Source organism: Astatotilapia calliptera, chromosome 3, assembly GCF_900246225.1.
Source record: "Astatotilapia calliptera chromosome 3, fAstCal1.2, whole genome shotgun sequence".
NCBI classification, from domain to species: domain Eukaryota; kingdom Metazoa; phylum Chordata; class Actinopteri; order Cichliformes; family Cichlidae; genus Astatotilapia; species Astatotilapia calliptera.
Window position 1 is genome coordinate 41,547,269 of NC_039304.1, and position 18,925 is coordinate 41,566,193.

General features: G+C 41.1%; 1 protein-coding gene and 1 pseudogene across 1 annotated transcript in view; one reads left to right on the forward strand and one right to left on the reverse strand.

The window, feature by feature from the left end:
• Nucleotides 1–7,678, reverse strand: part of LOC113019581 (NACHT, LRR and PYD domains-containing protein 12-like) — a 54,323-nt gene extending 46,645 nt beyond the window's left edge. The window contains exons 1-3 of the mRNA XM_026163355.1: nt 7,590–7,678; nt 7,404–7,505; nt 1,144–1,266 (exon numbers count right to left, since the gene is read on the reverse strand). Coding sequence (XP_026019140.1) covers nt 1,144–1,266; nt 7,404–7,505; nt 7,590–7,678 — 314 coding nt within the window. The remainder of the gene's footprint in view (nt 1–1,143; nt 1,267–7,403; nt 7,506–7,589) is intronic.
• LOC113019578 (protein NLRC3-like) overlaps nt 1–18,925 on the forward strand; it is a 576,297-nt pseudogene that overhangs the window by 223,922 nt on the left and 333,450 nt on the right.

The following is an 18,925-nucleotide window of genomic DNA, read 5'->3' on the forward strand; positions in this document are numbered from 1 at the left end:
TATTGTTAGTCTTTGTGGAGCAGGGAAATTATTTTACTGCTATTGTTAAATAATCATCATTATTACCATTGCATTAATAATATAATCTGGAGTTTATATTGCATTCAGGGGTTGAACAGTGTGTGTCTTTCAGAAAGGCTAAAAGTAACAGGACAGGAAACAGGCTTGGAGAGTTTTGCAGAAGTGAAAGTTATTTTGAGCAGCAGGCTAAGACGAGGCTTTAACAATGTAACAGATAGCTTTAAGAAGGCCTTAAGATGTTATGCATACAGTTATTATGTTGACCTTGTATTTCAGGTGCAGTTATGACTATTTTATACACAATGCATATCTGTGCTTATTAAAGAGTTGGAGCTCGGTCAATTAATTGGGGGTTGGAAGCTTTGTTCGGCGCGATGTCCGGACAATCTATTGTGCAAGTGACTTGGAGCCATAGAAGGAATTGCAGTACATGCTTACAAAACACTTATATATCAGGTCATTTTATATTAAGCTTTTAAGTAGAGGTTCTTGGTTAAAACATTTATTTAGTAGAAGACATACATATAGTCTCAGTGAGCCTCTGGTCTGGTGAAAGGTCAGAAGTGCAACAGGTGAATTGAGAAAGAGCATGTGAGGTCAACATACACACACACATGAGTTAGATTTATTTAGAGGAGAGATTAGTCATGTCTCGGTAAGAAAGAGGAACAATTCACTTTAAGACAAGAACGGAAAGTACCGGCCATGAAAATAGAAGATGATCTTCTGGGTTAAAAGTCATTGTGGTGTTGATCTGATCTATGTATAAAATGTATCTGTGACGCATGAAGGGGCGTCAGTAAATCAAACCCTGATGCTATAAAATATCTGTTCATGCTTTGATTAAGTTGAAGACTACTTGCTGTCGGCGTGCAGAGTTTTCTTCCCACACGTGTGTTCATTAAAAATCATTGTTTGACCAAGACCTTCTGGACCATGGGTGGTTTGTACTCTCCTTCCTCAATTTTGAACCTTAACATCTTCCTGCATTATACTGTACAATTTTTTTATTATCTTGCAATAATTAGTGTAAATAGGACTGAGGAAATGTGTTTGCATTGGAGTTTATGTCCAACAACATCAAGCAGTTAAATCAAAGAGTTCATGTTACTAACAGCTCACCTCTCTGCAGCAGACAGAGGCTGGAATTTAAAATCAGTGTCACGTGGATTAGACCAGTCACTCTTTAAGGACACACAGCTGGGTTCGGGTACAGGTTCAGGTCCAGCAGGTCTACCGTCAATCCTGTTAGGGAAGAAAAATGTGTTTTTAATTTGGAGTCACATAAGTTGAAGAAGACTTAATACCTTCATCATTCCAAAGAGAAAGTGGTTTGGCTGAGCATGAGCAGAGGGAAACTCCAAATTAGCGTTGGCAGTGTAGGAACAGAGCACCACCCAGAGGTAAACAGTCATTTACATTATGCAGGACTATTAATGGTCCTAATGTGAGAAGGAATTTAAATGTACAGGTTTAACATGTTTTAAAGAATTAAGGAATTCCTCTGACTCTGTAGTTACAAAGGCACTTTCTATTGCCTCTCTGAACTACTGTCTTCACCACTGAACAAGTGTAACTTGTGAATTATCTCCAGAGCTGGGCCAGAACTGCACATATGATGAAAGTCTTTTGTTTTCCTTAGCTCTCTAAGAACTGGACAAATTACTCTAAGGAGTCATCTACACTGTACAAACTATGCTGCACCAGCACTAATATATATATATATATATATATATATATATATATATATATATATATATATATATATATATATATATATATATATATATATATTAGGGGTGCAACGATATTCGTATCGATATTGAACCGTTCGATACAGTGCTTTCGGTTCGGTACGCATATGTATCGAACAATACAACATTTGTAATTTATTTTATCAACTTTCCTTCTGACGATGCTGTCTGTGTTGAGCGCTCAGTGAATCTGCGTTCGACTACTCCGCCTAGGCTGCACTGTCGAGCGCAGATCCACTGAGCGCTCAACACAGACAGCATAGTCAGAAGGAAGAGCGCAGGGCAAGCTAGCGAGACAGAAGTTAAGCTCTCCTTGGACCTCCCCCACCCTCATTCAGATCTGGCGTTTGGAATTATTTTGGTTTTCATGTGACGTATGACCCTGAAGGTAAGCGAGTCATGGACTAAAGTAAAACAGTATGTTGGATGTGCCATGCAATGCTCAATTACATGGGTGGGAACTAGTGTGTTAGCGCAGTTAGCTCATTAACGTGTTGGCCGTCTAGCCCCACGCACGGGGCGATCGGCGGTAGCTCATTAACGGAGATTTGCCGTGTTGTGGTGTTAAGGTCATTTCAACGAGATTAACCTGAAAGCACTAGTGGGAACACAACGAATATGACTGCACATTTACGCCGACATCATTCTAGTGCAAAGACCAAAACAACAAGCATGCTACTAACTTTAGCCGAGTCATTTAGACAGCTGTTAGCACATGATTCTCCTTATGCTGCTGAGAATATAGCCCAGAAGAAGCGGATAGTATAGCTTTTATTTTGGAAAGAGACATTTCTCTGTAATAAACTCTCTTTTCCAAAGATGAGTGATTCCTCAATCAGATACAGGGCTTGCAATATGCTAGCCCGACGTCCTGGAGCTATCGATTTTTTTTAGTCGGCTACCAAAATCTATCTCTGCCCTGCCCGTCGGGCTATTGTAGGAAGGAAAATATATGTCAGTGCTTTTGCATTCTTTCAGAAAAGTAGCTGGGTAATTATGTCATTGGCATCGGTGAGCCACTGTCAATATGTGACATATTGAAATCGCGTTTGAATTTGCGCTTGTTTTTTGCTTTCACTTTGCAATCGTGCGAACTGTGTATAGAGAGCGACAGCACTGATCTGTGAGTGATGATAATTTGCGCACCAATTCCTCTGACATCGTCTTATTAATCGTTAGCTTACTATGCAAACATGACAAGTGAAATCTCCCGCAGCTTAAACATGTGAGAGGTTGATCGCGCAGAGAATCGCTGAGCGTTATGTGAGTACGTGTGTAAACGCAGCAGGATATATATTTTAGTTCTGCTGAGCCAAATAAGACAGGTCAGGGTGAAGAAGTGACAGCCAAAGAAAAGCTTACCACAAAACGGAGAAGTTATGACAAATCAGACTATAAGGCAAAAAGAAAGTGCAGCTTTATGGTTTCATGGACAAAATAATTTCTGTGGCTGCAATATGACGAGCTAAATAACCAGGGCTGCACATAAGTGGTCCGCAGGTGCGCATTCGCTGTCAAAATAAAAAACACGCACAAGGGTTAGGGTTAAATTTAAAAACTGTACTTTTGAGTTAAAATATATATTTATAATTTTAATAAATGCCAAATTAAAAAGGCATGAACATTTTTTGTATCGAAAAAATATCAAACCGTGACACCAAAGTATCGAACCGAACCGAACCGTGAATTTTGTGTATCGTTGCACCCCTAATATATATATATATATATATATATATATATATATATATATATATATATATATATATATATATACTGTAATTGTCGGGCTATAAGTCGCTACTTTTTGCACAAGCTTTGAACCCTGCGGCTTTTAGTCAGGTGCGGCTTTTCTATGGATTGTCCATGATTTTTGTCATATCGTAAGACGATTTGTTTTGTTTGTTCCGCCGTTGTACGGCACTACGTTGCCTGGCGGAAGGGCATGTGATCAGACACACAGTATCGGGGTTCAAGAGTGGTATGTTGATCACATGTCCATCCGCCAGGAAACATAGTGCCGGACAAGTAGCGCGAAAAACAAACTTCAAAGTAGCGCTACGCATTCAGCGGGAGGCGTGGATGACGAGCGGCGATAAACTTGCGAAAAGCAAGTTATGCTCAACTCCACCGGTGGAATCTGACAGTGTGGAAAAGTGTGAAAACATCCACGATCACCAACAGATTTCGAAGGACTGGACTGCTGCATGATGGAGAGGAGGACACCGCCACGGCCCTTCAGAGGGTGTTCGACTCTGACACTGACAACGAGGATTTCTTTGGTTTTGAAAGTGACAACGAAGGAAAGAAGCTGAGAGTGGATGACGAAGCCATCCTGAGCCTGTTCGTTTCCGACACTGGAGAAGAGGACTTTGGTGGTTTTAGTGGCAGGAAGAAGAGAAAGATGGTGAATGACTGACTTTTCTTCTTGTTAAAGCCGTGTCACTGCACCTGAGCCTAAAAGGTAGTCTGAATCTATTTTTCTGGTGTACTGTAGGTTATTGTTATGTACTACATTTGTTACTCATTTATGAAGCACAGTACATGTTTCGTACTTGTAATTACCGCTACTTGTACTTTGCATAAAAAGTTATGCAAATATGTACCCGTAACTTGTTTTTCAAAATATTAATAAAAGGGGTGTGTCTCCAAACAGCCATCTCTTTCCTGACAATTCGCTTTGTGCATATTCTCTTACATATGATAAGTCAACATTGAAACACCTGCGGCTTTTAGTCAGGCGCGGCTAATGTATGTACAAAACAGGATTTTCCCCTGATTTTAGCTTGTGCGGCTAATATTCAGGTGCGCTTTGTAGTCCGGGAAATATGGTAGGTATATATATATATATATATATATATATATATATATATATATATATATATATATATATATATATATACACATATATATATACATATATATATATATATAAGCTCTCACAACTTGCTGTCAGGAAAACTTCAGATGGGATTTAGGAAGAATTAATCAGTTAGTCAATTAGTCAATGTTTACCTAACACTTTTAACTTCTGGTGTTTGGCATCAAACATTTTTGTTTTACTCTTAATTTCATCAGTGTTTTTACAGTTTCTGCTCTTCAGTGCTTGACATGTATTCATCTTCTGGCACCCAAAGTAGCATAAGCACATGTTTTAGTTCTAGTTCCTCCCCTCTGCACCAGTTACTTGAATCCAACTGTGAGCAACAGCTCAGACCTGTTATCAGTTTATCCTAACTAAGGATGGGTATCGTTTAGGTTTTATCTGATACCGGTGCCAAATCGGTACTTTTGAAACGGTGCCAGTGCTCAAACCGGTGCTTAAAGAATGGAGAACACAAAATTGGTCCAAAATCCTCTCATGTTCAGCTGGTTTTTTGTAAAAAGATAACAATGTTAGCCTTTTCTGCAGCTATGGGGCATATATGGTATCACTCTTAGCTGGAAGCAGTGCTTAACCAATGGAAAAAACACAAACTTTGTCCAAAAACCTCTCATGTTTAACTGTTTCCCTCTTTTTCTTTGGTCATTTTAGCCTTTTTTGGCCAGGGTGAAGGGAGTATCTGCCATCAAACAAGAAGACAGCCGCATGTGGCTATGATGATGTTTGCTAGTTCACCTTACATGCATTTATGTAATAACGTGGTTAGCCTACTCAACGTAAATTACACACGAACAACATTAAGCTACTCGCGCAGAGAAGAACGGCTGCTGCTGCCATCATCATCCTCATCATTTCTGCTACACTGGCAGGGCTAGGGGCCAGGACTCTCCTCTTCGGGTTTTTGGGGGATGTTGCTAAATCCGGGTCCGATAACAGGCAACCCACCAGCAGTAGATGTGCTCGGTGTGAGGTCTCACAGCAAGCTATCAAATACGGCGCATTTCTCGGCTTTTAAAAAAAAAAACGTTATGGGTCGCCAGGTGTTTCATCGGATTCGAGGTGTTACCTCCTTTGACAGTATCACAGTATCACCTTAAAGCACTTGTTGCTGCTGAGTTTGCATCTTTTGCTGTGAAGTACAGCCAGACTTTTGACCGCTTCGTCTTGGGCATTTTTAATCTGTAGCTCTGCTCTAAAAGAACGTACGTACCTGGCCCCGCCTACTATCCTCGGAAACGTAAAATGATTGGCTAGAAGTGTATCACAGCTCAGGAAAAAAAAGCACCGAAATAAAGCATCGAAATGTGCGCTGCTTTTCGGTCTGGTTACTACCGTTTATGTCAGAACCAGTGCCATGATGGCACCGGACACCGGTACCCATCCCTAATCCTAACACATCCTACAAGACTCAGACTAAAATAAAAAAATTACTTTTGAGAATGATGATTACAACATGAGAAAGACTTTCAGCCAATATTTTAAAATAGTGACATGGTTCTTTTTAAATTTGGTTTTATCTATTTAGTGAAGATCGCAGCAGTGCTCTAACTTGTGTAGCACCTGATTCAGATTCAGAAGACTTTATTTATCTTCGAGTCGGCAATTAAGAGACAGACCTTACCGACAATACACAAACATCACATTGGGGAGACAGGTCAGGCTAGATAGCTGGCCCGTCAGCCACACGAGCAGCGACCCGGAACCAAACAACAATGGAAAATGCACAATATGAGGAAAGACGAGGAGAAAAAAAGAACAAAAATGGTGAGTATAGTTCTGTGTCAGTGTATATGCGTATGTGTGCGTGTGTGTTCCATGTTCAGCTTTTGCCTTAAGCATCTAGCTGGCGCCAGGGGCGCCACATGAGATGAAGATGGTAGCTGCTTTGGTTAGTGGGAACAAATTGCAGCTGGTCTAATGTATGTCACTGGTCACCAGGTCTCTCAGTTCCGGCTGTTCTTCTTCAAGACGTTATCCATTCAGCAGAGCCATGACCTTCTCGAAGATCTTATCCATATTGTGTTTAAAAAAATAAATAAATAAATAAATAAATAAATAAATAAAAACAGTGCTCACAGCCCTGCCCATCGTCGATCATGTCGGCCAGTCTTGTGGGATTTTGAACAGCTGTAGCCACTTCTTGTTCTTCGATAAGCCAGGTCTCAGCCAATTGGTAGATGTCCACGTATCTCATATTCAAACACAATCCAACAGGTACTGTAGTAATATGGATGGGGCCTTAGATTGTTTGATTAGGTGGCTTGCTTTACTAAATTGTATGTAATAACAGTTCCTACCATCAAACTGTCAGCAATATTACTGAAATTATTATCAGTGCCACCTTACATGGTAAATGGACTGATTCTTATACAGCACTTTTCTACTCTGGGCATTCAACACTTTACCCACCTTGCCTCATTAACACATGCACTTTTGTCTATGCTCTCTCTATGCCAGTGCTTTCTCTCTGTTATTTACATACATTTATAATCCAATTGAATGTGGATTCGTATCTTGCCCAATTATATTTACACAGGGAAACTGTTTAAGGTGAACCTCATGTTTCCTTACACATGAGAAAAAAAATCCCAGGGAATGAGATGTTTGAACTGCACTTTATATCCAACAACATTACATAATTAAATTATATAGTTAAATAATTTAAACATTAACATAATAATAAACATTAAATAATATTAAATAATATTAAATAAGCTCTCAAAAAGTTCATGTTACTAACAGCTCACCTTTTTTGATCAGATGTCTGCTGGGCTTTAAAATTAGCCTTATCTCCTTTAGAAGCGTCACTCTTTAAAGACAACCTCCTGGATAGAGGTCCAGGCTGGTTCCTGTGAATAATGATGGAGCAGTGATGTGAGTGCTGAGCTGTGACATGGAGAAGAGTCATGGACAGTTAGAGATGGTCATCTCACCTCTGAGCTTTGGTCTGGCTCTCATGTTCCCCACACAGAGTGCTTTTAGAGGGAGGGGCTCCCTCCTCTCTGTCCTCACACTGATCCATGCTGCTCAGCTCACACACACTTTCTACCTGCAGAGGAAACACAAATCATTCATGTGCACATCAACTGAAACCCTGCTTTCCATCATGTGTGCTGTCCAAATATCAGCTGCTGCTTTCCTGCTTCATCTCAGTGTCAGCTGAATGCAGTCAGACAGCAGTGTGAGGCAGAGGAAGCTGCCATCAGCTGCTCTACTATCAGTCCACTAGATGGAAGCATGACACACACGATGCATTCACTGACACAAACTGATTCACTATGACTGGAGGCTTCAGTCCAGTAATACGCAGCCAGTTCAACCAATGAGTCATTGAATTCAACACGTATTACAAACATTTTCAAACATTTCAGCCGATCCATGATTCCAATAAGATCAGCAGAGTTAAAAGTTTCAAACTAATTATTCCTCCTGAGTTTGCAGAGAACTGAACACACAATAATTTACTGATAATAAGACGCTCCTCATAGCTCTTTGTTCAGTACGGCTTTCCTTCTCCCCATAAACCTGGAGGTTGCAGAGTTAAAGATGTAATTGATTGTCACCAATGGGGACACATTTAGACATAAGTATGTCAGACGGACAGCTAGGATCAAACACTGTGGACGCAGAGACATCTGTGCTTTTACTTAAATCACATCTGTTTATTAACAGGAGTTAGTAGTAGTAGTTATTATTAGTAGTAGTAGTTATTTTGTAATAATTATTTTGTAATTATTTCGTAATCATTGTCATAATTACCTTCTATTGAAGCAGATTCAACATTTGTGATGCAGTGTTTTTAATGAGAAGCACAATTTTTTTAATCAAGTTCATGCTACATCTATACAACAGCTCCACTATCAGCTATTCCTTCATACAAATGCATCTGCAACTGTGTGTGTGTGTTTGTGTGTTAAATTATTTTCTCATGTCTCCATAAAATGACCTGAAACTGTCTAATAGCTACCATTTTAACAATATAAGCCTATAAACTACAGTTCCACACACTAACACAAATGCATAACCTATTTAGAACACATACCATCTTTTTCTTAGGGTATGAAGACAAAAGCTATCAACACAAAGCAAAGACGAAAATTTTCGTGTTTATACTGTAAAAACATGAACAAGTAAGAACAAGTAAAAACAAGGGCTGCAGTGTGACTGCTCATCAGTTGAAATTCAGGCTCTGGCTGCTGTGCTGGGGTCTGCAGAGACGCAGCTTTAACGTCACTCTGTGTTCTTGGCTAGCTCTGTGTTATCATGCTGTCTGTGCAGATGGTTTGATGCCACTGTACCTAACTTAACTTTTACAGCCTTTCATTCTCTCTGGCTGTCAGTTCTAGTTGAGCAATATAGCTTTTCGTTTATTGTGTAAATACAGTCTCATTAACTTCTGTTATTGTTAGATTTTTGTAACTGAGGATTATATTTAGCATATATTTATGGTGAATTTAATGACTGGAATAACTTTATGTGATTCAAAGTTCAAAATAATAATGTCTATCATTTACTTAATTTCTTTCAGTTCATCATCTTTCTGAAAGCCATTTGAATTCTCCTCTTTCTCTCTAACCCAACTCTCTTCTGATGGCTGCTTTTACTTTGTCTCTACAAACAGAATCTACTGCTTGAAGATACCACCTCATCCACCAAGGCGGTCTCCCGTGGCTAGTTAACCAGTAGAAAGTTGGCACACAGACCAGGTAAGGTATAAGGTATAAAATATTATAGTGATCCCAATAATATTTATAATATGACGACAGAGAATAGAGGAAGTGGGTCTTGAGGCACCCATTTAAGTCATTATTAGCTCTCTGCTTTGTCTTACATCATGTTCGTGATAAACAAAAATGCTGTGAATGATGTTGCGTGTCTTTAGCTAGCATAATACAAAAGAAACAATCTTCCGTGAAAGTTTAAACTGGAAAAACTAGTAACTGAATGCATCAAAGTTTCAGTTTGCGGTTCACCTGATCTTTGTGAAGCAGAAACAATAACAAGATGTTAGCTAATAGATATATATAACATCAAAACACAACAGGAATTTCTTTGTTTTACACTTTAATTCAGATCATACAGCAGATTAATTTTATGTAAAGGAAATAATACATAATAAAAAATACACCTGCTGTTCTGCTCTCAGTTCCATCAGTCTCTGTGACGCCAGAATAATTACCTGTCAGCAGAGGAATTTTTAAACCAACACTTCCTCATGTTTGAGCTTGTCACGCTTTGTGTGTGTCTGCATATTTACTACATACTATTAAAATTATATTTTAGTGAGTTCCTTCTGTTTTTACAGTCTGGATTAGGCTGCTTCCTGCTCTGTAGGTCTTCATCTCTGCTGATCAGGAGGTCTCAGACTAGATCTTTTAGACATGAGCCTCTGATCCTGTTAAAGTAGTTCAGATCTTTACGTAACTTAACATTTCCAAAAGACTGAAATCGCACTGAGTTATCCGAGTGCGTGCTCTATAAGGACTCTGATATTAGATGATCTGTATTATTCCGGAAAACAGGTTAAAGGGGAAAAAAAAGTTTGAAGCTTTTTTTTTTTAATTCAAAGGCTTGGAACCTCAGAGGAGGGTAATACACAGTGAAACTCAAGAGACCACATTCTGACCTACTATTGATGATTAAAACCTTTAAACTGAAAAATAAAAACAAGAATAATAAAAAAAAACCTCAAATCCAGCAATTAAAATCACAGAATTCAACGTGAACATGAACGTGAACGTGAACATGACAACAGCACAACACAAAGACATGGAAATGTCTGCTACATCTAAATATTTTTCTGCATGTTATGCATGACTCGAGTCAAAGCCCAGTTCAGGTTTACTCCTGCAGAGTAAACCTGAACTGCTTTACTTTGTGTTTTGTTTTTTAATTTATTTGTTTGTTTTTCATGAGACTTAAGTAAAAATCTGAATTACAACTTTTTAACAAAAAAACTGATTTTATCAGATTGATCTTCCCTTTAACTGGATACAATGTTCAATCAGATTAATGATCAGTGTCTGATTAGTCTAAAGTTTCACACAGATCTATTTAAACTGTTTATCACAATAACAAATGTTTTAGTGCAGACCTACTGACTGATAACATGTGTGAATTCAATCAGTCAATAATCTATAATCATGTGGAATTGTCTTCAAACACAAAAGTGATCAAAGTTTGTCCTGATATAAGAGCTTAACATTTGGTCCAAACATCACAGAGCGGAAACAAGCAGTCAAACTGTTAAAGAAGGAAACAAAGCAAACTTACAGTTTCTTCACACGGAGATACAATCAACAAGCTCCACTCCACACCTGAGTTTGTGTTTCCAGCTCAGACGTGTTAAACGCTGCTGCTGTGCTACATTTGTCATTTCCTGCTTTCACTACCATCCATGTCAAAGCGCTGAAGTCATCTGATCACTTTAATGCAGTAAAGCAGGAGCTGTAAGTCTGACATTTATTTACTGTCATCACAAACACACACAGCTGGATTAGCACCCAGACAAAGGGCTGAAAAGCTGAAAATCATTCTTTGATTATTATTATTATGTATCCTGTTTATGTGGAGGCAGTTTTCTATCTGTCAGTGCTGAAGAAGACGTCACTGATCACATGACTCTAAGGGATGTTTCCTGCACCTCGCTGATTCTGAGCCATGAAGATTGAAGGCAGCTCTGAAGGCAAAGCAGGTCTGAGCCTGTGTTAGCAAGCTGTACCTAATAAAGTGGTAGTAAGTGTGTCAAGGACTCGGTAAGTAATGATAGCAGGGGGCAGCACAGAGAGGTTAGGCGCTGTCAGAGAAGCAGACTCACATCAGACTGGTCATATTCCATCATCTATACCTGAAATAATCATCAAACACACAGCAGACTTGAAACATGTGGAAACATCTGGACCTCAGTCTCAGCCTCAGACCTGCTCCTCTGCTTCCTGTTTACAGCGCACACATCATGCTGTGTACTGAGAGTCATGTGATCAAAGCGAGGACCTGGTACTCTGACACAGAGCTAGCACAGTTATCCTAATGTGTGATATTACTTCTAACCAGAGAGCATTTAGCTTTCACAGCCAGCCAACATCCTTTAACACTGAGCATGTGCAAACACAGCTCGCAGCTTCCATTACTCACAAGCTCCAGCCCTCCACTTAAAAGCCCAGAACAAACCTTGTGAACAACACAGTCCAGAGAGGTCATGTTAACGCTCTGTTTCGGGTGGGAAACTCAGCTGTGGTGTGGCTGTGCCTCTCCTACAATCTCTGATGTCAGAGCTGCTAAATTAGACTGAACTGAAGCCAGATTCAATCTTAAAACAGCCACAAAGTCTCAGAGAGAGAGAGCTCCATCTCTGGACCCAAGTATATGTTCCACCACCACGCTGCGATGAATCTTGGGATAGGGTGGGTCCACCTGTCCTTCAGATCCAGGAAGAAGGAGGACACAATTGCGGGAGCCTTGGATTAGCAAGATGGCACGGCCACGTCCAGACACCTTCCCGACCGCTCCGCACAGACTATGCACCTTTTTAGTTGTTAACTTATTTATTGCTTTGTTCTATGTTCCAAAATCTTCTGGCTTTTTAGTTTACGACAGCAGATTGCTTCTCAACATTGGTAATGTTACGGCCCTAGCAGGGCCTCTCTCTCTCCTGAGGGTGCCTGTGTGGGCGTGTCCCACTACCTCCTACCTGAGATGCCACCTTTCCCTCCGGCACAGCTGACTCCCATCAGCAATTAAGGGTATTTAAGCCCAGAGCAGGGTGAGCTCTGGGCCAGAGTGCCATTTGTGCGGGTACAGCTAGTGAGCTGTGTTTTCCTTTTGACATTTTGGCATTACTGACCAACGCCTGAGTTTTGTTTGTGTTACTTTTATGGTGATAGCGGCTTGTCCGTCTCTTTTAGTTTAATTACTTCAATAAAACTGTTTTATTTAACTTTCGCCTCTTGACTCCTTTTTCTGACCCGGTCACTTTTGTTACTTCCCCCTCCCCGCCTAGACCCCCCAGGGGAACGTAACAAGTGGGGGCTCGTCCGGGATATTTGAAAAGGGAGTTCTGTGTTGGATTTGGTTTTTTTCATTATCTCGCTTTGTCACCTTTTAGAGATCCATAACTTCCCAGTTAATGTAGGTGAGTGTCCAGCTGAGCTTTTTAAGTTCCTCCTTCGGGCACTCTTTTGTTATTTTGCCTTTGTTATTTTTGGAGTAATCCTGGGTGGGGATTAATTCTCTGTCGGGGGTAGGCAATTCAGGGCTCCGGTCGCTGAAGTTCTGCCTTTAAAGTTGCCTCGAGCCCAGCACGCTCCGGAAGATAGGTAGGGCAAGGTTGTTGTGTTTAGGAACTGTGTTAGTTGTTTTTGTTAAGGTGGGTGTGGCGAGAGGTAAGTTGGTCAGCTAAAGTAAATTGTGTAGTTGTCTGTTAATTGTCTTAATTAGGTTGTGTTTTTCTAACCCTTCACCATCCCCAAAATGTTTGACACAGCTGCTAGTGTACAGGTGTCTAGAGGCTCGTTTGTGAGCAATAACATTCACCTGGTTCCAGACTTCTGTGAATCCAGTGTTCACAGCTTTTTCAGTGTGTTCGAACGCCTGGCAACTGCACTGCAGTGGCCTCAAGATGTGTGGGGGGTGATGTTGCTGTGTCGGTTGACAGGTAAGGCTCAAGAAGCGTGTTCTGGTCTGTCTGGGCAGGACGGCCTAGTTTATGAAAAGATCAAAAGGGCCGTCCTCAAAGCCTATGAACTGGTACCTGAGGCCTACAGGCAGCATTTTCGACGGTTGGAGTTGGCGCAGGGACAGTCCTATCTTGACTTCGCCAGGGAGAAGGCGAGGCTCTTTGATAGGTGGTGTGCGGCAAGCCAGGTTAATGATGTGGGGTCCATACGTGAGCTTATGCTGGTGGAGGATTTTAAAAACTCTGTTCCTAAGTCTGTGGCCCTTTATTTAAGTGAACAGAGGGTTACAACTCTACAGCAAACTGCCACCCTGGCAGATGAGTTTAAGCTGACTCATAAAGCAAGTGATATAGGACATGATATCCATCTGCACCATAGCGCGTCCTGGAGAGGTAAGAGTGGGCCAGCTAAGAAGGAAAATGCAGTTATGGTGTTAGGACCTAGGCCCAAACTGTGTTTTTTCTGTCACAAGCTTGGCCATGTGGTTGCCAATTGTGTCAAACTGGCACTCAAACAGAAAGCCCACTCAACACAAAAGGGGCCTGTTTTGAGAAAAGTCAGTCGTGGCTCTCAAACTGACAAGCTTGCCAGGCCTACGGAAAGGCTAAACCTGGAGCACAATTGCTCGGTAGCACCCCGTAATCAGTGTACGAGGCCAACTAACCCTGAGTTGCCGCTGGTTGACCCTTTCTCCAGTTCATGTTTAAAACCACCATTCAGACCTGCACCCCTTGCTAACAATCATGTCTGTGTTTCAGTGAAGCCTGCTAGCTGCCTGCTGGGTTCTCTACACGTGATAGTTCGAAGCCCTGGCTATCCCATGGGACACTGTTTCGAGGGTTTGGGTCCCCGCCTAGACCCCCCAGGGGAACGTAACAGGTAACAAGTTTGCACATGTAATCTTAGACGCTTAAACCCAACCCATCATGGCTGACTGAGATACTCCGTGGCGCAGACAACAACAATGGACAGGTTGCTTACCTGAGGTGAAGAACGAAGAAGCACCCGGGGAAATGCGCTGGTGTTCAGAACAGCCGGAGACAGCAGGCACGTCACATAGCATTCCCCAGTATCCTGCTGGCTAATCTACTGTTGCTGAAGAACAAGCTGGATAACCTAAAAGCAAGAGTCACCTTCCAACGAGACATGAGGGACTGCAACATTCTTTGCTTCACCGAGACATGACTGACACCCACCAGCTGTCGGATTCATTCTCTGTGCTTCACGTTGACAGAATGGTAGAGTCAAACAAAATCAGGAGGAATGTGTTTCATGGTAAACACAAAGTGGTGCAACGCCAACAGCATTTCTATTCTCTCCAGTGGCTGCTTGCCCCTTCTGGAAAAACCTGAGCATTAAGTGTCACCCTCATGCCCTATGAGTTCACTTCGGTAATCACCATGGTGCTCTACATCCCACTCCAAGCGGACACAGGTATGGCTCTGTCTGAACTACATGATGTGCTGAGTACATTTCAAAAGAAGAATCCGGGCTCAACCCACATTGTAGCAGGAGATTTTAATAAAGCAAACCTCGGACAAGTCATGACAACTTGGTAAACGGTAGCAGGAAATTCTAAAGAACAATAATTAAATATAAACCCAAGCACCAACAGTTCATGTACTTGATGTTCCTAGACTATTTAATAGTAGAATGGGAGGGAGAGCCTTCAGTTTTCAGGCCCCTCTTCTGTGGAACCAGCTTTGGAAGCTGGTTCCAAACTTTCAAGATTAAGCTTAAAATTTTCCTTTTTGGTAAAGCATATAGTTAGGGCTCGACCTAGTCCTCCCTTACTTATGCTGCAATAGACGTAGGCTGCCGGGGGATTCCCATGATGCATTGAGTTTTTCCTGTTAAAGGTTTCTTCCTGTTAAAAGGGAATTTTTCCTTCCCACTGTCGCCAAATTGCTTGCTCATAGGGGGTCATATGATTGTTGTTTTTCTCTGTATCTATTTTGTACAATATAAAGCGCCTTGAGGCAACTGTTGTTGTGATTTGGTGCTATATAAATAAAATTGAATTGAATGTTTTACTAAATGTTCATAACAGTCTCATTCCTCCAATTTAAAAAAAAAAAAAAAAAAACTCCATACATACTGGTTCAGTGTTTAATATATTCGTGGCTCATTTGTCCAGCAGCTTACGTTTACAATGGCTTGCAAAAGTATTCGGCCCCCTTGAACTTTCCCACATTTTGTCACATTACAGCCACAAACATGAATCAATTTTATTGGAATTCCACGTGAGAGACCAACACAAAGTGGTGAACACGTGAGAAGTGGAACGAAAATCATACATGATTCCAAACATTTTTTACAAATAAATAACTGCAAAGTGGGGTGTGCGTAACTATTCAGCCCCCTGAGTCAATACTTTGTAGAACCACCTTTTGCTGCAATTACAGCTGCCAGTCTCTTAGGGTCTGTCTCTACCAGCTTTGCACATCTACAGACTGAAATCTTTGCCCATTCTTCTTTGCAAAAAAGCTCCAGCTCAGTCAGATTAGATGGACAGCATTTGTGAACAGCAGCTTTCAGATCTTGCCACAGATTCTCGATTGGATTTAGATCTGGACTTTGACTGGGCCATTCTAACATATGGATATGTTTTGTTTTAAACCATCCCATTGTTGTCCTGGCTTTATGTTTAGGGTCATTTTCCTGCTGGAAGCTGAAACTCCGCCCCAGTCTCAAGTCTTTTGCAGACTCCAAGAGGTTTTCTTCCAAGATTGCCCTGTATTTGGCTCCATCCATCTTCCCATCAACTCTGACCAGCTTCCCTGTCCCTGCTGAAGAGGAGCACCCCCAGAGCATGATGCTGCCACCACCATATCTGACAGTGGGGATGGTGTGTTCAGAGTGATGTGCAGTGTTAGTTTTCCGGCACACATTTTGCATTTTGGCAAAAAAGTTCGATTTTGGTCTTATCTGATCAGAGCAGCTTCTTCCACATGTTTGCTGTGTCCCCCACATGTCTTGTGGCAAACTGCAAACAGGACTTCTTATGGTTTTCTGTTAACAATTGCTTTCTTCTTGCCACTCTTCCATAAAGGCCAACTTTGTGCAGTGCACGACTAATAGTTGTCCTGTTGACAGATTCCCCCACCTGAGCTGTAGATCTCTGCAGCTCGTCCAGAGTCACCATGGGCCTCTTGGCTGCATTTCTGATCAGCGCTCTCCTTGTTCGGCCTGTGAGTTTAGGTGGACGGCCTTGTCTTGGTAGGTTTACAGTTGTGCCATACTTCTTCCATTTCTGAATGATGGCTTGAACAGTGCTCTGTGGGATGTTCAAGGCTTGGGAAATCTTTTTGTAGCCTAAGCCTGCTTTAAATTTCTCAGTAACTTTATCCCTGACCTGTCTGGTGTGTTCTTTGGACTTCGTGGTGTTGTTGCTCCCAATATTCTCTTAGACAACCTCTGAGGCGTCACAGAGCAGCTGTATTTGTACTGACATTAGATTACACACAGGTGCACTCTATTTAGTTATTAGCGCTCATCAGGCAATGTCTATGGGCAACTGACTGCACTCAGACCAAAGGGGGCTGAATAATTACACACACCCCACTTTGCAGTTATTTATTTGTAAAAACTTTGGAATCATGTATGATATCCGTCCCACTTCTCACGTGTGCACCACTTTGTGTTGGTCTTTCAGGCGGAATTCCAATAAAATTGATTCATGTTTGTGGCTGTAATGTGACAAAATGTGGGAAAGTTCAAAAGGGCCGAATACTTTTGCAAGCCACTGTATATAGAAATCCTCTTACTGTTCTACTGATGGTCAGCTAGCTCCTCCTGCTTCATTCTCCTCAGGAAGTCTAGTGTGATCTTCACAATTGCCTCTCTGCTGCTCCTCTTTGGTCCATGATCTCCCCACTGGCTCTCTAAGGATTCTGGGTGATCTGGACTAAGAACCTTCTGGATCTTCTTCAGCTTTTTCTTCAGAAAAGTGATGATGTTGTCCTCCAGCAGCTGGGACAGAATACTTTATGAATGACCCAATCAGACTGAAATCATGGAGCCAAACATCAGATCCATGTTGGACACACTGACAATCCACTGGTCTACAAAGAGCAGCATGGAGATGACTGTGAACAGAATAGATGCAAAAGTAGTTGTTGTACATGTGCAGACCATAAATATGGAGTCCAGCTGTGTTTGATGCTGCTGGGCAGACTGACCACTGAGAATGTCCCCTTTTTATATCCTACTTTTCTGTTTGAGCTGATGCTTCATCTTTCTTTCTGTCACAAGTATATGAGAGAGCCACACTTGGAAGATCAGTAGACCCCCTCAAATACTTGGCAGCACATCAGACACTTCCAACAAATCCAACAGTGTGGAAACTGGCAGATATCTGTTTATTCCTGCATCACCAGTGCCAGGTGAAATTAGATTTCCTAAAGCTGCTGGACTGCTGAGCCAGAGGAGAAGTCCACTGAGGCTGCCACAGGAGAGACAAAATGATTTTGGATGAAAAACCTGTGAAAAAAATCAATCTTGCACCTGATTCTGTTAATAATCATTCCTAATGTACCACATTATTCCCCAAATGACTGATTAATCAAAGTTGATCAAAGATCAAAGACTCGAAGCTTTGAATCTTTTTGGGTGTAAATAGAAGTAAAGCCTCCAAGCTTAATGAGGCTTCACCTGCCCACCACAACATGTTTCTTCACATTTCATAAGCCTCCCCTCAATAAGGCTCCACAGTAACTTCCATTTTCATCCAAGCTGATGTTCAGTGTGAAACAGCTGGATTAAAGCAGACCAGGATTCACTGTTTCTATCACATTAACTCTCAGAGGCACTGAAAGGAGCTTTAAACCACAGGGCTTTTCTCTGCCAGCTCTACAATGTGGGGGCTGAGTCCAGCTAATATGTGTGTGGGCGGGGCATCTTCACATCTCTGAAAAAGGTTTATCTTTAAATCTATGTGTGTGCAATTATTAGTTTAATAGTAGATTTTTTTTCAGTTTTAGAGCCAAAGATCAGTAAATACATTCCTCAATGAGACAACACATGCTTGAGAATAGCACACGTGATCATGACATGACACATGATTAAAAAGCAGCATCCAACCATTATAATGTGGCTTCTTTTATTCCAAATGAGCACACATGCACTTATAAAAGAAAACAGCCAATGTTATTGTTATCATTTTTATTTATATAGCACATTTAATTACAACAGCAACACTGAACAAAGTGTTGTACGGAAATACAAAATAACTCATACCAAATCATTTATAATAATAGTACCAAATACCAAATAACTCTCATAATCTATTAAAAAGTCAGTGAATGCAAATGGTTTTTTTGTAGATGAAATTTGAAAATATTGACAGTAGAAGCCTGATGAGTAAGGGGTTGAAATCCTTGATCACCTCTTTAAACCAGCCTAGACCCTGCTATGGCTAAAAGCAAAGAATCATTATCATTTGATCTAAGAGATCTAGAGGGTGGATAAGGTTGCAAGAGGTCAAATACTGACCCAAAAGCCTGTCCATTCAGGGCTGTTTAAGTCAATAATAAAATTTTGAAATCAATTTGGATGTGAAAAAAGGAAGCCAGTAAAGAGAGGCAAGCACCAGG